Here is a 19,770-nt window from a genome sequence, read left to right as displayed (position 1 = left end):
CCGTGGGTCCCCTGCCCTTTGCTGCTGGGCCCTTGGGAGAAAGACCCCCATCCCCCGTGCTGCTCCCAAGGTCCCAAGCCCTCCTCCACCTCATCATTCAACATCGTGTCTGCGTTCGGGGCCCTTTCTGAGAGGCAGATGGCTGGAGCTGCTTTCATTCCCAATTGGAAGGTGTTCTGCATGGTGGCCCCCCCAAACCAGTGTTCTAGTCTCCCCAGGACCTCAAAACGGAGCCTTCTTTGGAAATCAGGTTATTGCAGATGGAATTAGTTAAATTAGGTGAGTTTACACTGTCCTAATCTGACATGGCGGTGTCCTTGTAAGAGGGGGAAGAGCCACATGCAGAGGGAAGAGTCTGTGGGGTGGGGGAGGCCAAGTGGAGGCCAGGCCCCCCCGGGATTGTCGCCAACCCCTAGAAGCTGGAAGAGGCAGAAAGGAACCTCTCCCACAGGCTTCTGAGGCAGTGTGGCCCTGCCCACGCCTGGAATCTTGGACTTGTGGCCTCTGGGGCTGTGAGATTATACTTCTCTGTTGTGTTAGCCCCCTGCGGTGTGGTGCTTTGCTGCAGCAGCCCTGGAAAAATGAGGGAGAAGGAGAGAGAATTCTAGCTCTGACCTTAGCACATGGTCATCTGGTCAACCCCAATATGCCTCCTGTAAGCATGGAGGCTGTGCCATAGCCCAGGCAACCTGTGCCATTGGGATGGGGCTTCTCCAGTGGCCTTCACTGGGAGAAGAAGGACACGGACAGCTAATGAGCACCACCTGAATGCTTTCATTTGCGTCAGAACTTCCCTGCCATGAGGGCCAGTCCCACCTGTAGGAAAACAAGTCTCCTACTTTTCTTTTGAAGGGGCGAAAGGAGGAAGGTTTGGCCACGGGCCTGAGGGCTTACCCATCTGAGGTGGCCACGCGCGAGTAGCTCCAGTGTCCACCGTGCACACACGTGTGCACACAGACGGGAAGCAAGCAGTCTGCAGAAGGAGACCCTCTGGCTCTGTCTTTTGACTCCCAAGCCAAGCAAACCCAGGGATGAGCACCCTTTCCTCTTCATAGTGGACTCATCACCAGCACACGGTGGACCTGGCCAGACAAGGACAGCTACTTGGTCCCCGAGGCCTGCTGTGCGGGACACGGGGGCCATGCAAGGAGGCTCCCCTTTTTATTTTATTTAAATGTTAATTTTGGGGTAGATGAGGCAGATAGTGGATAAAAAAGTGACAGATGTTAAAAGTTCTCCAGTTAAAGCCCCCCTCTCCCCCCTTTACCCCACCTGCCCACTTTCACCCAAAGACAACTGGGCTGTAAGGTTCTCAGGTTTCCTTCCAGCATGTCATTTTCTGTCTTCAAGCCAAAATGAACATAGGTCTCTATCCCGTCTCCTCCTTTTTATTGAGACAAGATTCACGGAACATCAATTTCCCCATTAAACCATTTTAAAGTGTGCAGTTCAGTGGATGGCAGTGCCCTTTCTTTCTCTTAGATCTCCCCATGTGGATCTGGGGGGCCCCCCTTTCTTGTGCAGCCACAGATGTGGGGTGTGTTGTCTTTAGGTCTGGCAAACCGTGTTGCGTCCGTCACCTCCCACGTGTGAGCCCACCCCTAGAGTAACTTCCCGACGTGGGGTGGCCGGGCCAGGGGTCAGTGTGGTTCTGCAGGCTGGTACCCCGAGGCTCTCCCTGCTCCGTGGGCATCCTGAGGCGCCCTCTGTGGGCGGAGCATGAAGGAGGTCCCGCCCCAGGAACTGGCATCCCCCCAAGGACACAGCCAGTGACTGCAGGGCCCACCTGCTCCAACTGGTGAAGACCGGGAGATGCCCTCGTGTTGGGGCTGGGGTTGTCGGCCGGCTGCAGACCCGACCCCATCAAGTCCCTGGAGCAGGGCTCCCGTGGTTGGCTGTGGGGTTCCTGCCCCCTTCTCTAGGGCAGATGGGGCTGGGGTCACTCGAGTGGGTTCTGGCCTCCTCCCCCACGGATTTGCAGACCTGCCAGCCCTGTCGAGCGGTGATGTTTGGGGGATGGACAGGCCTTCCCAAGGAAAGCACGGTCCCTCTGTAGGGTACAGCTGTGGGCCCCATTCAATTAGTCAGGCCGGGTCTAATTGCCTCCAGGGCCCTGGGGTTGAAGCTGCAGCCTCAGATCCCAATGCAGCCAACAGAGAAGCTGGTCATGTCCCGAGTTTGTTGTGAATTTGAGCGATTTTTCTTCATGATCAGAGCTATCGAGATTCTTTCCTCCAACAATTTTACTAATCAGCCCCGTCCCATGGCAAAGCACTTTACAGTGTGTGAGGCCCCTTAGCGCCCTTTTCTGGCTGTACAACGCCCTTTCCAACAAGGCGAGGATTGAGCAAGGAGTTTTGTTCCAGTTTTCAGAGGAGGAAACTGAGACTCCAAAGGAAAGGAGAATGTTCCCCAGGCCACATGACTAGTTGGGTATATGGAACAAGCTGAGGGCTTCTAGAACCTTCTGAGAATCCGTGTCTGGGGATAGGATGTAGGATGCCGGGACTGCAGCAGGCCAGCCCCCAAGCAAGCAGACCGAGGCATGCACCCTTGGCTCTCACCCCTTTTGGGTGGGGGGTATTTCCTGGCACCCCATGAAACTGCAGGTAAAGAATCCGAGTGTGCCACCTCCACTGGCTGTATATGTGAGTGTATTTACAGATGATGAGACGCGTGCCTCCGTCCAGGGCCCCAGGTATGCGCGCTTGTGCAGAGGGAAGGAAATCATTGCATGGCCCTGGAGACGGTTGGTGCTCACGCCTGCTGGGGCACGGCGGCCTTCTCCGGGGACCCCAGGCCTGGCGTGCTGAATGATTAGACGATTGGCTGACTGAATACCTGGATTCAGTGTAGTAACGTCAATTTCTTGCTTTCCTTTTTTTTTTTTTTTTACCTCCAACCCGTTTCTCTTCTTCATGCTTCAGTTCTGGTCTTTCTGCTTGTCCCTGTCATCATGAGCCGTGTGACCTTGGACCCGCTGGTCCTCTCTGCTCCTCGGTTTCCTCCCTGGCACTGGTGGCATGCTCACACGGCTGGCGGCGGGGTGCTGGCGGGTGATGAGTGCTGCACATGGAAGCACCTGGGCTCTCACTCAGGGTGTGGGTTATTGCTGTCCTCGCTGAGGGTTTGGGGGAGCCTGCCCACCCCCATCCTCTCCCTCTGCCTCTTTCCTTCTGGGGAGCGGCACATGGTGGGGTAGAGAGCTGGAGAGGGCTGGGGTCTGCCGGTGGCTCTAGGCTGAGCCGTCCCCTCCCCAGTGCCCAGGAGGAGTGAGGGTGGGCTCCCCCCACGGGCTCAGATGCTTGGGGCCAGGGGACTCCCTACACATTCTGGGGGGAAGGGGATCAACCTGAAAATGAGCAGGAGGAAACCAGGGCAGTTTGGGGAAGCGAGCAGGCGGCAGGACAGGGGTGTGGGAGGGAGCGAGCGGGGGCAGGGTGGGGGTGTGGGGGGGCAAACAGGGGCAGGGTGGGGTGAACAAGGGGCAGGGTTGGGGTGTGGGGGGTCAAATAGGGGCAGGGTGGTGAGTAAGGGGCAGGGTGGGGGTGTGGGGGGGCAAATAGGGGCAGGGTGGTGAGTAAAGGGCAGGGCATGGCCGAGGGGAGCACGGTCAGTTGCAGGACCAGCAGCTGCATGGCTTGGGGTTCAGAGTCATTCTGGGGTACAGAGTGGCAGCACCAGCAGGAAGTCGGGGGCCTGTGTCCCTGTCACGGGTCCCTGGGTATGGGCAGTGGTGTTAGACGGGGAGGGTGGGCCTGCTGAGAGGCAGGAGGGGGATAGGGCATGCGGTGGGGGAGAGGGACAGGACACCCCAGACCCAGCTTGTGGATAGTGGAGAGACATGGGGAACTGATGTGGGGGGGTCAGGCTGCCAAAAGGGGAGACCCTGTGGGCCAACCTCTCATAGGGGAGCATAAAACACAGAGCCCAAGGCCGCAAGTGTGGGGGCCGGCTGAGGCTCAGCAGCTGGCCCTGGTCCCCCAGATGACTGGACCACCCCCCAGGAGGTCTGGACCACCCTCTGGAGCCTGAGCCCATTGGGGACGTGGGTGGGGGGTGTCAGGGCCCTCGCAGTTGTCTCTCTTAGGCCCCCTTTTGCCAAGTGGAAGATAGAGTTCAGGTCTGGGAATCAACGCTGGGCTCTTGTGGCCGTGCTCTGGTTTGTTCCTGGGGTGTGGTGGCCTGTGCTTAGTTTGTTGATTGTCCCTGCAGTAGCCTGGGCATTTGGTGCGTTTTACTGGCTGTCCCCACCTCCTTGAAAGGCTGCTTCCAGATCCTTGCCCACTGATTGTGTCTGAGGCGAGGACCCTCTATGGGGGCACGTGGCGGGTCCCCAGCTAAGGAGCTCATGGGTGCGGGGGTGGCCCACTGGGGGCTAAGTGGGAACGAGCCCCTCAGGGAGGACCAGGGTTCGGTCAGGCTCCCCGGCCGCTGGCCCATGCCCTCCGCTTTGCCATCGTGGCCACCTAGCTGAGGCGGAGCTGCACAACAGGGCGGAGAGAGGCTTTCCGTGGGGGGCTGCAGGAGCCGCCGCGCTCTCAGACGTCCCACCCGGCACTGTGACAGAAGCCGACCCCCTGGTTGACACTGGTTGAGTTTGAGGGAGACTCTGTATCGCCTCCACTTTGCAGATGAGGAAACTGAGGCCCAACGGGTTTGACTGACCGGCCCAGGGTAAACCTGCAGCGCCCCCTGCCCCCCTTGTTTTTCTTTAACTCAGTCTGAGACCTGGCGCCAGCTATGCCAGCTTCTGCCTGAACCTTGAAAGACAAGTTAACACAATCGGCAGGTGGCGACGCAGCGATTGTCATCGGCCTGGGGGTCAAGTGCCTTCTGCCTGTGAGGGCCCCTCACCGGTCCTTGGGCTGCTCCAGGCCCTTCATAGATAGTACCTGCAGGCCCCTGGAAGCTCAGGGGACCAGCTCTGTCCACCGCAGTCCCCTCCCTTCTCTGAGCCTTGGTTTCCCCATTTCTGAAGTGAGGCATTGCACGGGACTCTCTCAGGTTCTCTTCTGCTTCGCTGTTAAAGCTCCCTGTTCCAGCATCTCACCATGACCTGCCCTCCCTGCTTCCCTTGCAAGGGGGACAGGTCTTCAGGAGTCTGTAGGGACTGTGAGTGTCACAGAAGGCTCTTTCTGATGGGCCAGAATGAGTGGAGAGGACACGTTAGAGAGGTGGGCAGCTGCCTGCAGGACTGGTTGCATGATGTGTTCAAATGTCATTAGGAAATCAAGACAGTGGCAGCAGCGCATTCACCTGAGTTCAGGACCCTCCTGGCATGGGGCCCTGTGGGACGCTCGCGAAGCTGGCACTGGCCACCTGGAACACTTCCTGTTGAGATGACCCCATTTGGGCTCTCGGGGGGCTAAGGGGTTGCTAAGGGTCTCTGCGCCCCCCCTCCTGAGGCTAGAATTGGCATGGCTGGGACAGAACATGGCGTGAGAATGGGGCATGTCTGCACCCTTGGGTGGTATTTGCTGGGATCAGGAAGAGAGGGTGGTCAAGGTTGGGGGGCTCCGGGGGGAGCCCCCAGACATCAGGGGTCAGCAGGGTTGTGTCCTGGACAGATTCTGCTCCCTCTTGGGATCAGTTTCTGCAGAGGGTTATTCACTCATTTACTTGCCAAGCGGTTCTCTCATTCATTCATTCCCTGGACATATTTACTGATCTTCTGCCACGTGTCCTGGCCCAGCAGCCACAGAGCAAAGCGGGCGCAAGGAATTGGAAGGGGTTGGCTGCTCTGACTGGGGTGTCCGATGGGCCCTTCAGGGTGACTGCACATTTGGATGGGGCCAAGACATCCCGGAGAAGTGGGGACCCCCAAACCGAAGCCCAGGACTTGGAGACAAGAGGTCCCGGTCCTCCCAGGGCAAGTTGCTCGGCCACTCCGGGCCTCAGTTTCCTCATCAGTAGAATGGGATAGTAGTCGTGGCCTCCTCCTCGGCAGCCGGTGTGAATGTGGGGGGACAGTGCTCGTAACTTGAGCAGTGCAGGTTGGGCCCCCCTGCAGCCCCTCACTCTCCCCACCAGCAAAGCTGCACTGCCCACCTCCAGGGGGGACGCGTGAGCCCCAGGGGCTGCCGTGATCAGGGGTGGCCCCTGTCTTGCCTCCTGGGGTTGCTTCCCTGAATGGTCATGAACTGGGGGGCTTAAAACAATGGAAATGTATCTCTCGCTGCCCTGGGGCTGGGGGGTCCTTATTAAGCTGTCGGCGGGCAGAGTCCTTTGCTGCCTCTTCCAGTGTGCCATATTTGTCGGCCACCCTGGGTGCTCCGTGGCTTGTAGGCGCACCACTGCATCTCCACACCCCCCTCTCCTCCCTGTCTTGTCCACTTCGTAGAAGGACACCGTCATAGTGGGTTAAGGGACCACCCTGTTCCAGTAGGACCTTGTTTTCAATGAACTAATTCCACGTGCAAAAGCCCTGTTTCCAAACAAGGTCACATCCGCAGGCACAGGGCCCAGGGCTTGAACTTGTCTTTTGGGGACACAACCACGGCAGTCTGTGCTCCCTGGGGCAGCGGTGCATTTCACCTCGTCACCCTTCTGCCTGCGTTTGGGGGCTGTGGCGGGTGTCTGGGCTTGTTCTCGTGTCCTCCAGGGGAAGGGACCTCGGACAACAGCCAGGACGTGTCCCTGACTCCTCCCCTATCCAGATCAAAGCACCCCAAAGCTACGGTTGCACCCCAGCAACTGGAATATTTTGTTCCTGAAGCTGTCGGCTGAGAACCCCAGAAGCACATGTCATAGTTTTTAGTTCTTTGAAACTGCCTTCAGAAGAAATGTCTTCGGAAAAACGCAGGCTTCCAGTTGAGCGTCTAAGCCGGAATTCCCGTTGTTTGGGACCTGCACCCCCAGCCCCACACTGGCTGGCGGGTAGGTTTTGGCTAAGTATTTGAACCCCTTGTGCTTTAGTTTCTTCACCTGTAAAAGTGAGGCTAGTCATATGAACTATTTATGGGGCAATTGGGGTTGACATGGTGATGATGTGGGGAGACGGCCTGATACAGTGAGTGTTAGCTGTTTTATTGTTATTTTTCTCCTTTTAATTGCCTTGTGTAAGAAAATTTAGCATGGGAAACACATATAGCATAGATTTGCCATTTTAACCGTTTGTTAGTGCAGAATTCAGTTGCGTTACTTGCATTCACAGTGTTGTGCTCCCCTCGCCACCATCCAGCTCTAAAACTTCTGCGTCACCTCCAACTTCTGTCCCATTAAGCAGTAACTCCCCACTCACCTGCTGATCTTGTTGTTGCTATGAATTTGCATATTCTAGATATTTCCTAGAAGTGCAATCATACAATGCTTGTCCTTTTGTATCTGGCTTATTTCACTCAGCGTCATGTCTTCAAGATTTACCTGTGTTGTTTCAGATACCAGCACTTTGTCCCTTTTCCTGGCTGAATAGTATTCCACTCTGGACATGTGCATAAATGTTGATCCGTTTGTCTGCTAGTGGACACATGGGCTGCCTCCATCTTTAGGCTACTGCCAGTAATGGGGCTGTGAACACTGGGGTGCAAGCATCTGTTGAGTCCCTTTTTTTAATTCATTGGGTCAATACCTGAGACAAGGTTGGTATTCTCTAAGTGTTCCCTGTGATTTATGGATCACTTCCCAGCTGCTACTGAGTATTTCATCTTCTGAGCTGTGAAGGGAGCTGGTGTGATTTCTTCCCCCTGAAGGAGGAAACCGAGGTGCACTGGAGCTGAGGGGTTTCCTTGAAACGGCTGAGCCAGGTGTGGGGCCCCAGGCCTGAGTCCTGCCCTGACTGACTGCAGAGGCTAGGACGGCCCTGGGGCCCTGACCCCTGACCCCAGGACCCCAAGTTAGCGGAGGGGCCGAAGTCGGCATCAGGGGAGGGGAAAGGGGAGGGGAACCACCCTCTGTGTGCAGAGCGGGGGCTGCACCTCTCACCGGCCGGGGCAGCCTCCTGACTGGATGCCCTGGGTAGCTGCCTCTGCCTTGCTTTATTGTGTCAATGGTTATTACTTTGGGTGAATTTGCCAACATTTCTTTCAAGGTGTGGTTTGGGTGCTCCTTGCTCTCTGGCCTCCATGCCCAGACATAAACCACAGCCCGGTCCTCGCCCCCAAGGACTGGCCCCAGCCCTGGGGTTGGCCCAGAGCCTGCGGACTGTGCTGGGATGGGCGAGTGTGGAGGGGGCATCCCACCCAGCCTGGGGTCTGGGGGAACTTCCTGAAGACAACGCCTGCTCCACCGAGACCTGCAAGGCCCAGCTTCCAAACAGCAGCCCCCAGGACAAGTCCAGACCTGCAGTGAAGGATGATCTCCCCACCCCCAGAGGCATGCAAGCAAGCGCAGCCTGGCTGGCAGGTGCTTGATGAGGATGTCGGGGCGCGGATTTCACCCTGGACGGGGCTGGATAAAGCGGGATGTGAGGTCCCTTTATGCTGTCACACTCTCATTCCTAGAAATCCCCGCTGGGAACAGGAAGACTATGAAAAATACATCAATAAGTTAAAAATAGGCTCATCTCCTGCCCATCCAGACACTGTCATCTTGCCTGCCTGCCTGCCTTGGTCTTCGGAGGGCGGCCGGGCTCGGCAGATGAGAGGCTGCGGAAGGAAATCTCTTTGTAACCCAGCAAGGCAAGATTCATCTCGGCTCGACTGACAAGGCTTGCTTTTTTTAATCACGGCCGCCTCTCCGAGGCACGCTGTCCGGCCCGGCTGACATCCCATCCTGATCTTCCCGACTGGTCACCAGGAAGGCTAGGCCAGACCAGAGAAAGTTCTGCTCGTGTGCGGGAACCAAAGCTTTGGAGATGGCCGGTGTGGTGACCCCAAATTAACCAGGCTAACAGCCTCCCTGGGAACCAGTGGGGGTGCCTCGTTCTACCTTCCCCCCATCCCCATGGCAACGGGAGTGTTGGGAGAAGTTAATACGGACTGGCAGTGAGTGAAATGAAATTCGATGTCCATGAAAGTGCAGTGGCTAGTGAAGTAATTGGGACTAAATCTCCTTTCCCACCCAGCTAGCGAGCCCTCATTTCCTTTTTATGTTTTTAATTTTTATTTCTTTTGTTTGCATCCTGCATTTGTTTCTAGCAATGTTTGGGCGCCTTTGAGCACGTTTATTTTCGGTTGGATAAACACTTGCGTTTTCTGGACAGATGTTGGGTGAAGGCAGCTTTAGTTAAGGAGGCCCCGTCTCATGAAGGTTTAAAAAATGAACAAGTGGCATCTGTGCTGTGGGTGACTTACTGAGCGCCTCCGCTGTCCCTGGTCCCCGCGGCCCCTGCCCCCCGCAGCCCTCCGCCATCGGCTCTGCCATCAGCCACCACCCCAAGGTCGGGGACGGCAGGACGTCTGTCAGGACAGCGATTTGTCCAGGTGAAGCGGCTGCATCTGTCCCGGGTTTCCGGAGGCCCTGGTGGTCACCTGCCTGCCTGCCCCTTTGTCCTCAGGCCCAGATCACCTGGGGCTAGGCCTCAAGGTCCCCGTGGGACTGGGACGCCCCCAAAGCCATGCCTGGGGGCAGAGGCGAGTTCCCAGAGGGGAGACATGCTCTGCGTCCCAGCGGGCTCACAGCCTCCCAGGAATACGGACGGGGTTAGACTCGGGGCAGCCGATCCCCAGGGCACCCCGAATCCCAGGGCACAGGGTGTGTTCCTGTCTGAGAACCTCCAAACCCGCTGATCTCTGTCTTCCTGTCAACCCCACAGGTGATCCTGATACTCACCAAGTACTACCACGCGGACATGCGGAGGGTTCTGGAGAGCTCCCTGTGGCGGTGAGTCACCCGGCGGGGCCTCCCTTCCCCTGCCCCCCACCCTGGCATCTCTCGAGGCCCCCGGCTGAGCCCTGAGAGCCAAGTGTCCGGCCAGAGTGGCCCCCGGCTGGTCGCGGGCCGGGCGACCTCCTTTAGCAAGCACTGCACAAAGGAAAGGTTGAAAGCGGATTAAGGGTCTCGGCAGTGGGCGCTGGAGAATAGACAACTGTTCACAAAGCGCCTTTTCTTGTCCTCCTGTGTTTTCAGTACCCCCCGCCCCCACTTTCCCTCCCCTGAGGGTTTTCACTGTGAATTCAGGTCAGTGCACAATGTCCTCCACTTCGGTGCAGCGCTTCAGACGCGGCTCCGGGCGCTACCAAATGCCCCGATTGTCCCCTTTGTCGAGACCTCTTCTTTCTTCCTGGCTTAGCCGAAGAGCGTGGTAAATAAATAAGAGACCGACGATGGTGAGATCCCTTTATATGTGAAATGTGAACTCGGTCCAGGAACATTTGGCAGCTCCTTTGATGGTTTAAATGAGATGAGAGAGAAGAAGGAGTTTGGAAACCTTTTGGTTACTCTCCTCACCAACATTCCCAGCTGCTCGCCTGGGAAGGGGACACAGGTGCCCAGTGCCTCGGGCTGGGATGTCAGAGCACCTCCCCGGCAGGGCCTCTCTCCTCAGTACCCCACTTTCCCCAAGTGTTGAGCGACGTTGGTTTCCAAGATTCATTTCTCAAGTCATAATTAATCCAGTTTCTATTTAAAATCAATACAAAGCGCCTAAAACTGTTGACCAGATCATAAGTCTTGTGTGCAGCCGCCGCCGCGGCCACTTCGGGTTGATTAATTTGCGGCTTTGGCTTTGCTTTCAGCAGGCGCGTTTGGTGATGCGGCTGTGGGTTCGAATGCAGGAATTTCGGGGAAGCTCTAGGCAGTCGTGGAAATGGCGCATTGACCCGGGTTCTCTCTTTGTTTGGCACCAGCTGGCTTGGTCACCTTGGTGCTAGGTCAGAGTTGAGGCTGGAGCCACTCTGCTCGCTCCCCTGGGATTTCCTAGCCCCTTCCCCAACCAAAGTGCTTTTCCTAGCCAGCCCCTCACCACCCTGGAGTCCCTTCCTAGGCCCCCAGCCTGCTCCTCTCTTCCCATCACCACCGCCAGAAAATGGGGTCAGTGTCGGGCAACCTTCCACGCAGAGGCTTTTCTGCAGTGATCCCCTCCCCTTACTGTTTGTGGTGTCGATTTGATGTTGCCCCTCGGAGCAGCTCACCCACCAAGGAAGGCTGGAGAGCTGCCATCAAACCTCCTGCTGTGCCTCCGTGGGGCGAGGTGGTTCCATTGTTTCAAGACGAGACTCAAAATTGTTGTGGGTCCTTGTAGGGGGTAGAACAGACCTTGGCCACTCCATGGCATGCGGGGCCAAGGACTCCTGGCTTCCTGGCTCCAGGCTTGGAAATCTTGAGAGGGGAAGAGGCAGGGAGGCCAAATCGCCAACTTAGAGCTGCTCCAAGGGCTGTGGGTTGGGTCCTTTTAGCTCTCCAAGCATCAGTTTCCCTATCTGTAAAATGGGGATAAAAGATCCCTGAGTGGGAAGGTTGCAAGGACTGGATGAGGGAATGCATGCATGAAATGCTGCTGGAACAGCACGCCATCTAAATTTAGTTTTTCTCCAGAGCAAGTGAACTGATTTTAATTTCCCATGTTCCCTTCTCTGCATTGTCTTTATACCCAGGCATTTCCTCTCCTTTATTAAAAATATGTGCAAAACATTTGTCATTTCAAGACCGTTCACCCACATCCCTGCTCGGCTGGCGCAACCCCTTTCCTTGTTCATATTATCTCCCTTGTGCTATTGGGGATTGAATCACGCTCCCCACAAGACGTGTTCGAGTCCTAACCCCAGCCCTGTGGGTGGGGACACATTTATAAATGGGATTTTTGAAGATGCTGTTAGGATGGGGTTAAGCTGAGTCAGGTGAGCCTTATCCTAATAGGGTTGGGTGTTTAGAAGCAAAGGACATTTGGAAAGAGAGGGAAAAGCCACGGGTGGAGACAGAAAGAGATGATGGCGTGTGACAGAGGCTGGGTGACTGCCAGCAGCCATGCCGGGACGCTTCGGACTTTGGAAAAGGTGTGTCCTGCCGCTACCTCGACTGCGGATTTCTGGCCTCCAAACTGAGCCAATAAATCCTGATGTTTTACAGTAACCACTGTGGTTTAGTCAGAGCAACGATGGCAAACTATGCTTCCGAGTATGCATAGGGGGACATAGAATAAAGTTTTGCATTCATTTGTTTTTTTCAGGTGTATACCAAAGCCCCCATGTTTCCACATTGGGGCGTGCTCTGTGCTGTCATTTTTTTTTTTTTTTTTGCGTGGGTGGGCACTGGGAGTCGAACCCCAGTCTCTGGCATGGCAGAGGAGACTCTGCCACTGAGCCACCATGGCCTGCCCCTTTGCCATCATTTCTACGGAACGTCCTCAGCTGCCCCTGCACTCAGGCTGCCACACAAAATTTAACGGTGCGGTTTTCCTGTTCAGTTCTCTTCCCTGGGATGAAGTTTGGGGGTTATGGCAAAGAGTGTTTGAATTGTTAACGGGTGTTGGCTGCAGGGTGAATTCTGCGGGCTCCGGGCTGGGCCAGGGTCCCTGCAGCCTGGGCAGCTTTCAGTCTGACAGTTTTTCTATAACTCGCTAATCTAATGGGCCCAGGTGGGACGTCATTGCTATTTTCATTTGCATCCCTTTGATTGCAATTGAGGATGAGCAGTTTTCCGTTTTTAATTACTGATCACATTTCCTCTGGAGGGTTGAGCTGCTCATGTCCTCGCCGTCTGTTTGGGAACTTGTGTGACTGGGAGTTGGGAGTGGAAAGATGGCCTTTTGTTTTTCCTTGGGATGCCGTCTCACCATCCTTCTGTCTGCCATTTAAAGGCACAGACAGATGGAAGGTGAGCAGTTGTCTGGAGGACAACTATTAAATGTGTGATTAAAGACATTTAATGAATGTATACTGAGCCTCCCAATAATTTTCCTGTGTTATTGTGATAAATACATTTTTAATGACAGGTGTGGCATTTGCATTTGGGGCCAGGTGTCTGAAATCTAAGCTCAATGCATTTTTAACTGTCCGCCTGGCAGCGGCCGCTCCCTCTCAGCTCTGCTGTCCAGCACGCTCAGCAAATCCCTTCCACTGGGTCTCGCCTGCCCTCAGCCTCCGGGCCCCTGTGGAGAGACGGGGGTGGCAGGAGGTGCTACGTGCTCCCTCCCCTGGGAGAGGCCCTGGCTTGGCCTCGGGGATTTGAGGCACATGCAGCTGGTTCCCCAGGTCAGCCCCCACCCCCCAGGGCAAGCCGAGAGTTAAGGGTGAATGAAGAGGCCGTCCTCACCCAGAAACCTGGGCTCACCCCCGAAGGTCCCCTGTCCTCACCCTCTTACCCCTGGGTCTTCGTTCCCTGTGGCAGCTCTAACAAATTTCCCCAAGCCAGGTGGCTACAGCCCAGCAGACACTGAGGCTCTCCTGCTCCTGGTAGCCAGAAGTCCAAAACGAAGGGGTTGGCAGGGCTGCAGCCCCCCCGAAGGTTCTGGGAGGAGCCTCCCTGGCCTCCTTCAGCTGCTGCCGGAGGCCGCGTCCCTCCAGTCGCTGTTGCCACCGTCCTGTGGCATCCCTTCCTGCTCAGGTCTCTCCTCTCTGTGTCCTGTCTTATAAGGACATCTGTCTTTGGATTTACGGCCCACGTGGGGAATCCAGGTGGATGTCAACTCAAGCGGTTTCATCTAATGACGTCTGCAGGGACCCTTTTTCCACAGAAGGTCATGTTCTCAGTGTCTGGGGAATGGGACGTGGACATTGTGTTTTGGGTGTCACCATTCAAACCACTATGCAGCCTCCCAAACGGCTCTTGTGTCTGTCCCCATCTGTCTGCCCCCTTAGCCATGTCCTTATCTTGCCCCTTCACACTTAGCTGTATCCCAGCAGCTCTTTCCAGCTGTGTCCCTGCCTCCCCTCCCTCCTCCTCTAACCCTTTCTCCCTGCCAAGCTTCAGGGACGTGACGCACTCATGCTGTTCTCCTGCTTCCCCTTCCTCGGTGGCTCCCAGGCTCACACCTGTGCACCGGCCGCCCCGCCCCGCCCCGCCCTATGCTGCCAGGTGCGCGGGAATTCCACAGGCAGACAGCGGCTGCTGGGGCGGGTGCAAGACGACCTGAGCTCACACGTTGCCTGTCAGGCGTGCATGTGATGTTTGTGTCTATGCCACCATCGAGCTGTATTGATCTTGTGATGAAGATAAATGGGACATAAAATGCAAAAATTTTAAGTGAAACGCCCCTTAAGCATTTCCCCATCCTGAAGGAGGATATTGCCGGTTTTACCCTGTGGTTTGGGGCTTTGCCAGGTGGGGGAGTTCCCCGTGATCGTCAGGGTGGCTGCCCGGGACTGAGCGGACTTCCAGCTTTGCATCCTAGACAGTCCTGGGCAGACCTGGTAGCGTTTATCCCCCGGCACAGGATAGAAGCGGAGCCCCTGGCTGACCCCGACCAGGCGCCCGTGCCCTATAGCGATGCTTCTCAACCTTTTTAGATTGTTGTTTCCCTCTCTCCCCACCGAGAGATCCTTTTAAAGCATTTGATTTGCAGTCATGCCCCTATAACTTATTCCTGTTTATGCGTGTGTAGCGACAGGACCCGTCTTCTGTAGGTCTGGAGCGGGCCTGGGACTCTAACACGTTGCAGGCGGTGCCGATGCTGCTGGGACAGGGGCCACGTTTGGAGCCGCGGGCCCCCCTGGCTCTCAGGGCACCAGAGAGTATTTTCACAAAGCTAGAGCCAGGGACCCACCCAGAGACTCCCATTTCACTGGACAGGGCTGCGGCCTGGGTGCTGAGATTTCCACAAATCCCCCAGGTGGCACTGCCCCCCAACCAGGGCGGCCCCTGTGCGGGCTCCACAGTCGAACCCCAAATGGTCAAGGACTGAGCACCTCCTAAACGCTCTAAGGGGTCGTCGAGGGTTGAGCAACATCACGTGGAGATAGTGGAGGCAGGGGTGGGGAGTGGGGCCAGGGCACAAGAATCCCTGGGGAAGCCAGGTCCCTCCAGGTGAGAATAGCTGCCCTAGGATGCAGGCCCTCAGGCCTCACCGTCTCCGGCTTACAGCACCTGCAGACCAGCGCCGTGGGTCCGGAAGGCGGGGCGGGCTCCCAGGCGCTGCCTGCTCTGATGCTCTGGGCTCTACACTTTGAGAAGCAGGGGTTGGGATCGCTCAGATCGAGCTTCCCCCGGCACTCGGGATAACATACAACCCCCACGCTGCAAAGACCCAACATCCCTGCAAAGACCCACATGTCCTGGCTCCTCCCGGCCCCCAGTCTTAGCTCCTCCCACTCTTCCCCTCACTCATCAGGCTCAGTCACAAGGACCTGCTGGCTAAACCTTGACCATGCCGAGCTTGGCCCACGGAAGGACCCATGCGTGCTGCACCCATCTGCCTGGAGTGCTCTTGGCACTGACCTGCATGCGCTGGCGCCTTCCTGACCCCCAGTCCCAGCATAAATGTCTTTACCTCCAAGAAGCAGCCCCCGCCATTCAGGCAATGCTGCCCCTAGGCACTCTCTATACACCTCTCTTTCAAGTATGGGAGTTCTTGTTTATGGTTTATTTTCTTCAACTAGAACATAAGTTGCTGAGGACAGGGACCTGTCGCGTTCACTTGTTGATCAGCATATGTCCAGAGATTAGTAGTTTCTGGCATATGGTAGGGGCATGTTGAGCATTGGATGGGTTGAAGGGTGGATGAGTGTATGGATGGGAGGAGGTGTGGAGAGATGGTGGATGGATGGATGAATGGATGGATGCTTAGGTGAATGGATGGATGGGTGGGAGGCTGGACGTGTGGATAGAGGGTTGGATGGATAGATGTATGCATGGATGGATGAATGAGTGATGGATGGGTGGCTGATTGGATGGATAGGTGAGCAGATGAATGAGTAGGTAAATGGATGAGGGGATGGGTGGATGGATGGATGATGGGGTGAACAGATGGATGGGTGGACTGATGAAAGTATGTAAGGATGATGATGAGTGGATAGATGGATGGTTGGGTGGATGGATGTGTGAATAGATGGATGGATAAATGGATGGAACTTAGAAAGTACTACAGGAAGCTGGAAGACCCTTTACACCCAGGGTTACAGAGTAGGGGCCAGGAGCATAGGGCTGGCTTTGACCTCTGATGCCGTCCGACAGGCAAAGCAAGAAGTGTCTGAGAGTGTCTGGGCTGGAGAGGGAGCTGGCGATGGCCTGTGGTTCTATGTCTGCCGCTTTCTGCCATGGTGCAGTCCCTGGGACTCCTGGTTCCCAGGCGCTGATCACGTCTGTTAAGCAGACCAGACTGAAATGAAGGCCCGGTCCTGGGCAGCGCTGTGCCTGAGTTATCCTTAAGCCAGGATGGCGCTAAAGCAGTGTGAACCCTACCGTGCCACGAATGGCTTGATGGACGCATTTTACCTTGGACAAGACCTTTAGTCAGGGGCAGCCTCAGGAGTCTTGGCGACCAAAGGGCAGGGGTGTCTCAGGGTAGAACCCCATCCTTTTTGCTGGGGAAGGGTGATTCTCTTTCTTTGATCTTCACTTTAATTGCAAAATCTTTAACGTATGCAGGAAAGTACAAGGAGCCTTATAACAGATGCCTGTGTATCTGGACTCATGTGGCAGAGACTACATAGTGCTCACCAAATGCTCCAGACCTCTCCCTCCTCCCCCAGGCCTCCCTTGTGGTTAGTTTTGGGTCACCAATGGATGGTGAGCGTGAATAGTTAGGGTCGCAGCCACTGAAAATTAGGGCTCGTGTTGTTACCACAGCAGAGCCCAGATGATCCGATACCGGTTATCTGGCTTTAACAGATGTGTGTATTCTCATATTCTTCCATTACTGTTTAGGATCTCTCTCTCTCTTTCTTTAAAGAAATCCACTGCTATCGACTCTGATAAAGTCTCATTCCTTCCTCCCTCCCACCACTCCTTGCCCCCTGCCAAGTAACCATTGTCTTGATAACGGTGTGTTTCATTCTCACGTGTGTTTTTATTTTAATTACACATGCATGTGTCTGTTCACAGCCAATATGTTCTATTGCTTAGTGTGTTCAAAAAATTGATATAAATGGTGTCACACTGCCTTTTGAAATTTGATGTATACTCCTAGCTTTGTTTTTGTGGTTTAGCCATGTAGCACATGCAAGCTAGTTTATTTATGCATTCGCCTGCTGTGAGAGAGCTGGGTTTTTTATTTACCCCCAGATTTTGCTATTCTAATCAGGTCTGCAACAGGCATCCGCGTTCGTATCCCTAAGCAGGTGGCTGGGCGGGGTTGGAGGGCTCGCCCAACTTCCTCTTTCCTGCACCTGCCGATTTGTCCACGGTGTCATTCACCCCTCCCACCCCTCATCCATCTTTGGAGCCATCAGACTTTAGATGCTTTAGCTTCACCAAGGAGCTGTGCCATTGTAGCTTAATGCTGTTTTTCCTTTGCATTTTCCTGATTACAAGTGAGATTGAACATATTTTCATCTGTTTATCAGTGATACGGTTCTCCTCTGTGATTTCCCTGTTCATAGCTCATGCTCATTTTTTCTGTTGGGTGGTTTAACTTTTCTCAAAACCCAACCTCTCCGTTCTGAACAGAAACCTTCATTTTATGACGTGTGACCTCCCAATATGCACTGGGCTCGTACCAAACGCCATTCATTCTTTCCCCAACCTTCTGAGAATATTTCCTCGTACAAAGCACCAGGAGTGCTATCTTCTAAGATGAACCCAGGTGAAATGATATGGTCTAACAATTGGAGGCTTCAGAAATCTGGCCAGCCCTTTGGGAAAGCCCACCCAAGAAGTGATGAAGGCAAAAGGGATATTTGGGAGAGGCAGTTGTCGTAAAAAATGACCAGAGACTTAGAGAACCTCAGTAACTCTCCCTGGTCCCAGAGCAAGTAAATGGAGAAATCCTCTTATGGGGACTAAGGCTGCTTCAGCTGTCATAGCTGTGTGCCTCAACGTGTGATTCTTATCCACAGAGATTCTGTAGGATAGTGTATTAGTCAGCATTGCAACAATAATGCTGTGTAACAAGCCACCCTCAAACTCAGTGGCTACAAGTATTTGCTCTCACACCCTTGGGTCAGCTGTGGCTTGGCTGCTCTAGACAGGGCCTGGCTGGGTGGGGTGGGCTTAGGTCCGTAGGTATTTATTCTGAGCATGACGCTGATGGGGCTGTGTCACCTGGGCATGTCCTTCTCATGCAGCTCTCTGAAGCCCAAGAGCCAAGCTGGAGCTCACAGGCACATTTTAAGGCTCCTGCTCGCATCCCATGTGCTGGCGTGCCATTGGTCAAAGCAATTCATGCAGTCAGACCCAACATCAATGAGCTGGGGACGGGGAAGGGAACGGGGAGGTCAGGGGAGAGGAAGGGAGTGAACATTTGCTGAGCAATAATTCAAATCATCACAGAGCTAATGGCTATTTCCAGAAAACAAGAGTTTTTATTTTTATTTATTTTTTGGAAAACAAGAGTTTTTGTGGTCACATAAGTTTGGTAAAAATATTTAGTTTGACCAAAGTTAAACAGGCTTCTTTGTACTGGAGTTATCAGGGTCTCTGAAATATCCTGCCTGCTGGAAATCTCCAAGAGGAACTTGTGTAGCCTTTATCAACATCATTTAATTCCATAATATTTATTTTCTGTTCTGCTGAGCATTTTCTGGAATTAGTTTTCCATGGAACAAACCTTGGAAAACTCAGTTTAGTAAATTTTGTATTCCAATAAAGAGAGGGGGAATGTGAGATTTTCACATGACTTCTGTTTCCCTGTTATTGGTTATTACAGTATTCTATTTAAAATCAGATTTGGTTCCATCTTCCCATAGTGTCTCTCTCTCTCTCTTTTGCATATATAGAATCTTAGCAATTTGTCTTGCGAATGCAGAGTCTGAGGGATTTGAGCAGTAAAACCCAGTGGCAGTGTCAAGACCCCTTGACATCTGCACAGGGAGAGGCCTCCGAGTCCCTCTCTGCAGAGGCAGAAAATGGCCCCAGGGGCGCCCTGGAGGAAGACTGCCCTTTGGGGCGAGACACACCGAGCCCTGTTCCAAGCGCTTACAAGCTGGTCCGGCCATCGGGGCTTCGCAAAGGGTCTGTGCAGCGGCCCCGGAGGGCAGGGCAAATCGAGAGTCCTTGTGCTTATGTTTTCTTCTGTCTTCATAGGCAGAGAAGTGCTGAACTTTCCCAGCCACAATTTTCAAAGGGGAAGATTAAAGAGATGATATATTTGCCTCCCAGTCACCCAGAAAAAGTCGGGAGAACTAGGGCCTTCAATCGTAACGGGGTTTTGCTTTTGGGATTTGCCCGGAGGGTCTGCAGTCCATGCGTGGTCCCGGCTGGCTGTGGCCTGTGCGCCTGGCAGAGCGGGGGCTCAACTCCAGCTCTGTAGCCTGACTCCCGCCGGTCACTGCTTTGCGCCTTGTCTGGAACAAGTATCATGACAGGGACCTCACACTGCCAAGGAGAGAGCAGATGATGGACGTGACGCACTTGGTACTAGTGGGTGTCGGAGAGGTCTGTTTCCTTCCTTAGTCCATTACCTTAAAGTGTCCCTTTGGCTTTTCACCAGCTGCATGCGAACTCTGTGGACCAGTCTCTGTGTCTGCTTCGGCATCACCATGGAGACCTGAGTTTCAAACAAGACTCCGAGCACACAGGGACTGGGAGAGAGGCTCCGAGTTAAAAGCTTTCAGGGTTTCAGTCTCCTTAATATTTGAATCAACAGTTTGATGAGGTCAGGCTCTGAGGCTGGGAGGCATCTCTAAAGGTTCTGGGACAAAATATGGGGTGGCCGAGGGGTCCCAGGAAGCTTGAGGATCCCCTCAGTAACCCCCACCCCCAAGCCTTTTTTCCCAGTCTTAACTCCAATACCTGCCCTGTCTTTGGGTCCTGGCTTTCTTTCTCTTAACCTCCTTATATCTCTCCCCCACCCCGCTT

The 19,770-nt window shown here is 54.6% G+C and overlaps 1 protein-coding gene across 1 annotated transcript in view; it reads left to right on the top strand.

Moving 5' to 3' along the window:
• SORCS2 (sortilin related VPS10 domain containing receptor 2) overlaps positions 1-19,770 on the top strand; it is a 539,078-nt gene that overhangs the window by 198,586 nt on the left and 320,722 nt on the right. Inside the window, exon 2 of the mRNA XM_077136335.1 lies at positions 9,695-9,762. Coding sequence (XP_076992450.1) covers positions 9,695-9,762 — 68 coding nt within the window. The remainder of the gene's footprint in view (positions 1-9,694; positions 9,763-19,770) is intronic.

Source organism: Tamandua tetradactyla, chromosome 19, assembly GCF_023851605.1.
Source record: "Tamandua tetradactyla isolate mTamTet1 chromosome 19, mTamTet1.pri, whole genome shotgun sequence".
In the NCBI taxonomy this organism is placed as follows: Eukaryota; Metazoa; Chordata; class Mammalia; order Pilosa; family Myrmecophagidae; genus Tamandua; species Tamandua tetradactyla.
The sequence above is the reverse complement of the archived record's forward strand: the minus strand, read 5'-3'. Positions and strand labels throughout refer to the sequence as shown.